The 9598-nt window shown below is 41.6% G+C and overlaps 1 protein-coding gene across 1 annotated transcript; it reads left to right on the forward strand.

Annotated features, from left to right (window-relative positions):
- Window positions 1-1457: 1457 nt before the first annotated feature.
- On the forward strand, window positions 1458-8180 carry LOC125226419 (MICOS complex subunit mic25a-like). The gene is made up of 4 exons (XM_048130401.1): window positions 1458-1550; window positions 4694-4836; window positions 7060-7223; window positions 7929-8180. Exons 1-4 carry the CDS (start codon window positions 1458-1460, stop codon window positions 8054-8056), a joined length of 528 nt encoding a protein of 175 aa, XP_047986358.1. The 3' UTR covers window positions 8057-8180.
- Window positions 8181-9598: the final 1418 nt, after the last annotated feature.

Raw genomic sequence — 9598 nt, forward strand, 5'->3', positions numbered from 1 at the left:
AGTGTATTGCGGCCGCACAGCACGCTATCGTCCATGAGACACCAGTGTAAACCGATTCAGATTATTTTTAACGAGGACAGAGACACGATACCATCGAAATACATGACCTACATCTGGCTGAACCATAACTACGAGCGATAGTCAGTCAGGGAGTGTTACTTTGTCCCGTTAAAAACACTGGGATATTGAAAATGCATGATTAGTTGACTTTGACCGTAACTACATGAACACCATACCAAGTACCATAAGACAAGTATATTATTACAAATCGTCTCTTACATTTGTAATATCGCCGTATTAGGGTTCTTACGTAAGCTAACCTCTCCTATAGGTCTCGGTCAAGACCGGTGAACTCTAAAAGGTTAATTTTAATCACATTACCTTCCGCATGTCTTAAATTATTGATAACTTTGCCTTGCGATCTTGGTTTTACATAATTAAATTTATGGAAGTCACCCAAAATATCGTTGGGCGGATAGAGTGGAGGTAGACCTCCGTGAGCTCGGCGTCGGCGAAAGCTGGCGCGATACCGTTCAAGACCGAGCAAATTGGCGTGCTCTTGTGTTGGAGGTCAAAACTCATTTTGAGCTATCGCGCCAGCTAAGTGAAGCAAGTCAAACCATAATACAATCTGAATTCAGAGGCCAATTTATACTGGTAAGCTTGATAGCTGTTCAAACAGCATTGGAAATACCACTTTTGTAACGCATCAAGTTTATGAGAACTATTGTAGATATCTTTGGTGTATCGTAGCGATAGTATCGGCGTCGTCACGAAAAGTTCAAGGTGCCTGGGACCCGAACGGACATGCTTACTCATATTTGCATAATTCTATGACTATGAGGCATCTTCAGTCATCAATCGTATTGTAGGTATAAGTTCCTATAAGATATTACGTTACCCATGTCATAACTAATTAAAAAACTATTTATTATTTTTATTAACATTAAATTATTACTCGTATTTTACAAGCATCATGCATGACTTTGAAAGTTTGAATAATCAGTGTGGATTAGATGATGTTTTTGCAAAATTATGATTAATTAAGATGATGTAATAGATAAAACCCGAGGGACTTTTAACAACATTACCAATCAAGTAATAATTAACAACGGAAGTGCAGTTTTTTTCATAAGTTTTGTGTCTAAATTTTTTTTTTACCAAAGGCAACTTGAAACAAAATGTTTATGGGTTGATGGTTTTATTCCAGAGTTCGGGACGTGCTTCCATAGCTCTGAATCATTAGGATTTCCATTGACGTCCAGTTTTTTGTGGGAACAGTTTCATGTAGAATCCCCACAGTTTAGTAAGTCACAATTTACGTGACTAACTACAAAAAAACAATGTCACAAAAACCACAAAAGATTAACTTTGCTGGCATCACGTTGGGTTTGACATTATGCTCCTATGTAAGTAGTTAACGGATATTAAACTTTGTTCTACAGCATTAGTAGACAATGGGCAGCGGGCAGTCCGTCCGCACCTCCCACTTCACCCGGCAGGCGCCACCGGCGGACGAGGACCCCCACATCAGCATCTCCAACAAAATGGTGAGAACAACTGATAAAGAACTTTTCACCACACCAACTGGTAAGGGCTCTCTTTGCTATTCGAAAACTGATAGCAAACTTGCATTTTATCCACAAGAGTGCAAAGTAATTTCATACAAATTTTGATTTTATGTCTTAAACTGGCTGGCAGATTTTTCTTATAAATGATGATTTTGGATCACAAATAATTGAATCTTGATTTGATGTTTTATAGTCAGTATTTTGTTTGTGTTGGTGTGGTGAAAAATATTGTGTTTCAATCGGTGGCAAAGTTTTTTTACAAGTAAAATGTCTCGCATAAGCAGAAGACTACAGGTGTTTGTAAACAAGTGTTTGCGGCGAATCGTTGGAGTCTTCTGGCCACGGACCATCTCTAATGCGAAATTGTGGGAATTAACTGGACAAAACCCTATAGCCAAAGAGATACTTCTGCGGAATTGGCGCTGGATAGGTCATGTCTTACGAAGACCAAACAACCACCTGTCCAAGCAAGGGTTGACTTGTAGTATTCCCGGATCAAGGGGGAGAGGTCGCCCGCGGACGACCTGGAGGCGCACGGTGGAAAAGGAGGCTGGCTCAGTGGGCCTCGGCTGGGCGCGCCTGGAGGAGGCCGCGTCGGACAGGGAACAGTGGAAATCCTTCCTGAGAGCCCTATGCCCCTGATGAGGGACAACAGGATAAAATCAAAATGTCTCGCACTTGAGACTTGAGAGCAGAGGAGAGAGAAATGGTGAGAACATAGTGTTTTGCAATAAAAAAACGCTATCCCAAAGCATTAGATTTAGGGTTTCTGATTTCTCGACCTATTAGAAGTCTCGAGTTTCGAGAAATCTCGAGCACAAAGTCTCGAGTCTTCTCGAGTCTCGAGTCTTTTTTTATAAATGGTAAAATTTTGATAAAATAATAAACAACAATATGATTAGTAGTTTTTATTGCACCACACTATTATAAAAAATGCGTAAGAGCAATAAAAATCTTCTTTGAAATAAACATAAATCAAATTTTAACAAGATAACTACAATTATAGTCTTGAAAATAATACCTAATCCTTTAACTTCCCCGCCTGTGAACGGGTTAAGTAACGTAAAATGTCATGTAGTAAATCATAATGTCATTGAAATTAAACGTTTAAAATAACTTCTTCTTCCTCGTTTCCTCATTGCCGAGGATCGCGACCACAAGTAGCGTGTCTCCATTGAACGCGGTCATAAGCCATGTGGACTGCACAGTATACGGCGTATAAATCGTGTGAAGAAATCGTGTGGCGACAGCGTATACTATACGCTGTCGCCACACGATTTCTTCACACGATTTCTTCACACAGTCAGACCATCTCTTACGAGCCCCACCCCAAGAATGTTTACCATTAATTCGCCATATTATGCATTGGTGCCATTGGTGCTCTCATAATGTGTCCGAAAAATCTGAGGGTCGCTCTTGGCATATTTTGGAGAGCCGTGTGGTGATATTCACTTCTTGCAAAATAGAGATGTTTGTTAGTTCTTCTAGCTTTTCAAGTTATACTCGTAGCAGTCTTCGCCAGCACCACATCTCAATAGCGTCAATCTTAGCTACATCAAAACTTTTCAGGGTCCAAGTTTCGGCACCATACATAAATATCGAGATTATCGAGAAGACAAGAAATCGAAATAATCGCACTTTATTTTGACGTCGGATTCCCCTGTTCTTCCAAATCTTGTCGAAGTTAGCCATAGCACTCTTCGCAGGTTATCAATGACCCAAGATACACAAACGCGCTGACTTTCGTAATGACGAATTGCTTTTATATAACACGAGGCTGTTAAAACTAGCCAAAGTCGCTGCCAGCTTACGTTGGAATGAGAGGTTAGATCGCTTTATCTCGTTATAATTTATGGCCGCCGTTCGACACCGTCCCCACCGCCTCGCGATGAGACCGGGCAGAAGGTAAAAAGTTGCATTTCACTTCAGGTCGTACTTTACATTCGGGACTCGAGACGTCTCGAGTACCTGTCATTTTTTTCTCGTCTCGAATGAAGCCGAAATTCTCGAGAAGTCTCGAGTTCGAGACTCTCGAGCAGAAACCCTAATTAGATTCCACAATGGGTAGCAGGAAATACATCCAAGCTCCTCTAGTCCTGGTCTGGAGTGTAGTGTGCACTGTACGTTACACACACCTTCACGTAATCTCTCTATATATTCCGTAGCTTAAGGTTCATATTTCAGTAATATATCATACATTCAACCAACAAGTTGTTTCCATCAACGCTCCTCCTTTACATGGCGATCCTGCCAGTGCGGCCTTGTGCTGCACTGGCAGCGCGCTGCGCTTGCCAGTCAAGGTTGTGAAGTGAAATAAATATAAGTAAAACATTTCGGACATTAATAAATTTGCGCGTAAGTGACACTGTGGAGCCAAAAAAAAAAAAAACAAATGAACAGTTTTGTCAGGACTTGGAAAGTGAAATAACAGTGAAGGTCATAAATTTTACAACAGCGGACACTCGAAACGTATATAAAAAGTGATTTTAAAATGGACTAAATTTCATCATTTTCATCTTGAATTAAAATTTAAATACCAACTGCCGAGAGCAAAGTTTCCTCTTGTGCTAAATAGAAAACTCCCATATCATCAAATGGTGACAAGTTGACTCACGTCGTGAGTAGGATGATATTAGTAGCAGAATAACAATTGAGTAACACAGTGGCCCCAGTAACGGACAGGGAATGATAATCTTAAGGTAGAAGAGTAATACCCGAATTTAATATACTCGAGGACACTACCCTAACACAAAGAACAACCTTAACGTCTTTTTTATCTTTGTCATGTCAAGGGGCCACTTAGCTACAAGATCGCCGGAAGATTAGCAGGTTGTACGTTATTCGGTCATGTCATGTTACTTTCAAATTCTGACTGACTTACCAATATTCTCCTGGGAACTGGTAGTCAGTGAGCTTTAGTTAATACGATGATCAGTTTCCTCTAACCTGTTAGGACTGATTTAGACGACGCGCGAACTCGCATGCGATTTTAGTTACATTGCGGGCTGTGAGGTTACATACAATTTTGCACAGCCATCAAACTCCGCAATGTAATAAAAGTCGTATGCGAGTTCTCGTACCGTCTAAATAGGCCCTTAATCAATACTACTTTTCGTTTCCAGGTAGAACGGCTAGTCGAAGATGCCGCACTGGCTGGCGGGGCGGCCGTGCCGCCGGTGATCCGCAAGCCACGAGAGGATCTCAAGGACAAGATCCTCAATGAGAAGATGACGTGCCTGGATGAGACACACTCGGAGAGGAGCAAGTAAGACAGCTATATCACAGGTTTCAGGTGGAACAGAGATGCCGCACTGGCTGGCGGGGCGGCCGTGCCGCCAGTGATCCGCAAGCCACGAGAGGATCTCAAGGACAAGATCCTCAATGAGAAGATGACGTGCCTGGATGAGACGCACTCGGAGAGGAGAAAGTAAGACAGCTATATCACAGGTTTCAGGTGGAACAGAGATGCCGCACTGGCTGGCGGGGCGGCCGTGCCGCCAGTGATCCGCAAGCCACGAGAGGATCTCAAGGACAAGATCCTCAATGAGAAGATGACGTGCCTGGATGAGACGCACTCGGAGAGGAGCAAGTAAGACAGCTATATCACAGGTTTCAGGTGGAACAGAGATGCCGCACTGGCTGGCGGGGCGGCCGTGCCGCCAGTGATCCGCAAGCCACGAGAGGATCTCAAGGATAAGATCCTGAATGAGAAGATGACGTGCCTGGATGAGACACACTCGGAGAGGAGCAAGTAAGACAGCTATATCACAGGTTTCAGGTGGAACAGAGATGCCGCACTGGCTGGCGGGGCGGCCGTGCCGCCGGTGATCCGCAAGCCACGAGAGGATCTCAAGGACAAGATCCTCAATGAGAAGATGACGTGCCTGGATGAGACGCACTCGGAGAGGAGCAAGTAAGACAGCTATATCACAGGTTTCAGGTGGAACAGAGATGACGCACTGGCTGGCGGTACCACAAGCCACGTAAGGATCTCAAAAACAAGATCCTGAATGAGAAGATGACGTGCCTGGATGAGACACACTCGGAGAAGAGCAAGTAAGACAGCTATATCACAGGTTTCAGGTGGAACAGAGATGCCGCACTGGCTGGCGGGGGGTCTGGACGAGACGCACTCGGAGAGAAGCAAGTAAGACAGCTATATCACAGGTTTCAGGTGGAACAGAGATGCCGCACTGGCTGGCGGTACCACAAGCCACGTAAGGATCTCAAGGACAAGATCCTGAATGAGATGCGAATTACACCACTGCTTTAAAACAATGAAAAATTAATCTTGTGACTTCAACTCCGTAATCCAACCTTCCAGTTTTGAATCCAGAGGCAGTGAGTTCAAGTAGTTTTTCCATTTAAAAATGTGTTCCAAGACTTTTCAAAGTATAATAACATTAATAACATAACACTCATGATGTACACATGCTGCCATCTGGTAGCCATTGCATGCAACTTTTAAGTTGAATAACCGTTCAACTTACGTGGCCCTGCGTTAGGAACTTACTGTTGTAAGGTTGGATGCTGCTATAGTTCGACTGTTTAGTCATAGATGGCGCTTAAGTTAAATTGTACGACTTTATATATTTGGTGTCCCGCGGATATTTTGTATAAAATATTTTGCAGTCTTTTTCATTATCAGAAATCTAATTCAATTCAATTCAAAATATCTTTATTCATGTAGGCCTAATTACAAGTTCTTATGCATAGTTCATTACATAATTATATATTATGTTATGATCTTAATCTAACCTAATTATCAGAGCAATTTATTGTTGCAAATATTGTTCATAATAATATTGAGTCTATAATATACAATTTCATATAAAAATAATCGTTAAACAAAATATATATGATTAATTGATTAGGTACATGTATATATAAAAATACATGTCTAGAATAAAAAATACAATATTAATTTCATCAACAATCATCAACAATTTCTTAAATAATAAAGTTTTTTCTTTAAACCGAACAATAATAAAAAATTAAAAATAATAAACCATTTCGAATAACAATTAATTTGTTACCACGTTGTTTAAAACCACAGATGCTCGTATTTATGACATATGAAAGGACTGCAAAAATGAATATTAATACTTTAATTTGTAAATAAATGCTGAAATGATTTGATTGGTGCCCCTGTGGTGACGGGTTAAGAATTTCACCACCCCCTTTCTTCCCGTGGGTGTCGTAGAAGGCGACTATGGGATATGGGTTAAATTGTGGCGTAGGCGAGAGGCTGGCAACCTGTCACTGCAATGTCACAGTTTCGTTTTCTTTCAACCCCTTATTTGCCAAGAGTGGCACTGAAACCTGAGTAGTTTCATGTGCTCTGCCTACCCCTTCATGGGACACAGGCGTGATTGTATGTATGTATGATTTCAAAAATCTGTAAACACCACACCTCATTACTCCGATGTCATAGTCCTATATCTAATTAGACAATAGGAAAACACTTACCCCTATATTCTCTTTCCAGAATAACAGTAGACGACATCAACTCCCTGGTGCGTCGCATTGAGATGCGCTCCTCCAACCTGCCGAGTGTGGACCCAGTGTGTCCGGACTACCAGCAACGTATCATAGACTGCTACAACGAGGGGGAAGAAGGGGGGGATGTAGTACGATGTTGGAATACTATCGGTTAGTATATTTAATACATGACGACCGGTCTGGCGCAGTCGGTAGTGACCCTGCCTGCTGCGCCGCGGTCCCGGGTTCGAATCCCGGTAAGGGCATTTATTTGTGTGGTGAGCACAGATATTTGTTCCTGAGTCATGGATGTTTTCTATGTATATAAGTAAGTACTAGCTTTTGCCAGCGGCTTCGCGCGCATTAGAAAGAGACAAAAATTAGCCTATGTCACTCTCCATCCCTTCAACTATCTCCACTTAAAAAATCACGTCAATTCGTCGCTCCGTTTTCCCGTGAAATACGGACAAACAAACAGACACACACACTTTCCCATTTATAATATTAGTATGGATTTGTATATTATGTATATCGTTGTCTGAGGACCCACAACACAAGCCTTCATGAGCTTACCGTGGGCCTCAGTCAATCTGTGTAAGAATGTCCTATAATATTTATATATTTATTTAAATAGCTTTTTCAGTACAGATGGTCGTTTTTTTACGCACTAGTTCGAGAAGTGGTTCATTATATGCCAGGTCGAAACTTTGGAGGCTCATCTGTACTGAAAAACGTCGTACGATACACGTGCGAAAAGGAAATTCGTAACTCGTGTCGATTTAAAACACTCCCTTCGGTCGTGTTTTAATTTATCGCCACTCGTTTCGAACTTCCTTTTTTACGCACTTGTATCGTAATGTACTATTTCGTCCACAGGTGAGTTCTCCCAATGTGTAGCGGCGGCGGGCGCGGCGCGGCTGCAGGCGTCGCGGCTAGCGCCGACCGCGCAGGCGCGAAGACATAATTACACCGTGCGGGGGGATAGCCGCGGCTTGACGCCTTAAGTGTAAGGCTTGAGTGTACGCTCATATTGAGCGTGCAGCGGGCGGGGCGTGCGGCCTGCGTATCGAATAATTGAAGCTCATACGGGTGTCCTGAGTCGACGGTGCATAGATTGTATCATAGACATATGTAACTCCGTATAGACTGATAAAGTCTAAGTTGAAACAAAAAAAACGTACCCCAAAGCCCTAAACAAAAAGGTACGGTGGCCTAGATGGCGTTACACCTTTGGGGAACGCTCGGCTAGATGGCGCTAATATTAAAATTTGTCGTTTTAACACATATTAAGCTAACAATATGGGCCAAGTTGTCAAAACTGAGGTTCAAAAGTTTTAAGCTTGTGTCGAGAGATGGCAGTCTATGCACTGTGATTACACATTTTACTTTGACAGTAACGCTCTATAATACTCGATCCTCTTTGGTTGTATGCACGTTCGTCCGCCCCGCTGAACGCTTCGCACCGAGTGTCCACTCATTGATCATAATCAGTAATCTTAACTATGTTTTTAACAAAACTGACAAGCTGACATAAATTTATTTTCAGATCAGTGTTAAATTTGATTCTATACCTGAATCCAAGATTTCTAATACATTATTACAAGGATATTATTATTTTCATGGCTGTACTCTAAAATGTCCACTTAGCAAGTTTTTTTAAAGTTTTGCTCCCATAGTTCCGATCACTGATCATGATGTCTTCCATCTTGCCATGTGACAATCGTCGATAAAAAAATATGTGTAATGTCACTCTGTATAGAATGGACACAAATGTTTTCGTTACACCTTTCATTTATTTTTGCCACGTTACGACTTGTCTGTAGGTACGTGTGGTCTCTGGGAAAAGTTACATAAATAGTACAGGATAAAGCAGAACCTGCAAATATGAAAATCGAAATTTATATTCTCTTGCACTCCTATGTATGCAAGTAAGGTCAATACGGGTAAGTGTGTCATAAGGAGAAGTGTCTGGCCTTCACATTTCAGTGTTTATTGAGAGTTGATATGTTTACCGCTAAATTGACAACATTTCATATTTTCGACTACTACTTTTTATTGTTTAGTTTGAAAGAACTCAATATTTAAAGATACACGTATTTTTTTATTTTTCCCAAAACTGCTATTTTAATGCGAAAATCCCTTTTTATTACTACTTCGAACAGAAAGAGCGTAAGTTACAAACGTCAAGACACAGCGTTCTGACGTCACATGTGTTGTTTCATACACCTAAGAAAACGACAAAATCATTCCAAAAAAAAAGTTTTAACAGTCAGCTTAAACAGTCCGAGATGTCTGCCTGTCAAGTGTCACTGTCAACAAATATGAGCTATGGAATGTAGAAGTATAAGGACAGGGAGAATAGAAGTATAAAGGAGGAACATCTGTCGAAGTACAACAATCGCAAAAATGACCGGCTGAGGCCTTGTAATTGCAGTTACAAATCTCTCCGCTTGGAGCGCATGTCTCGCTCAATGATCAGCGATGTGACATGACATTAGACGTTCTTTTCTCTAGGCTGATTTCGTCAGACTGAGCAAGTCAAGACG

Source organism: Leguminivora glycinivorella, chromosome 5 (assembly GCF_023078275.1).
Source record: "Leguminivora glycinivorella isolate SPB_JAAS2020 chromosome 5, LegGlyc_1.1, whole genome shotgun sequence".
Classification (NCBI taxonomy): domain Eukaryota; kingdom Metazoa; phylum Arthropoda; class Insecta; order Lepidoptera; family Tortricidae; genus Leguminivora; species Leguminivora glycinivorella.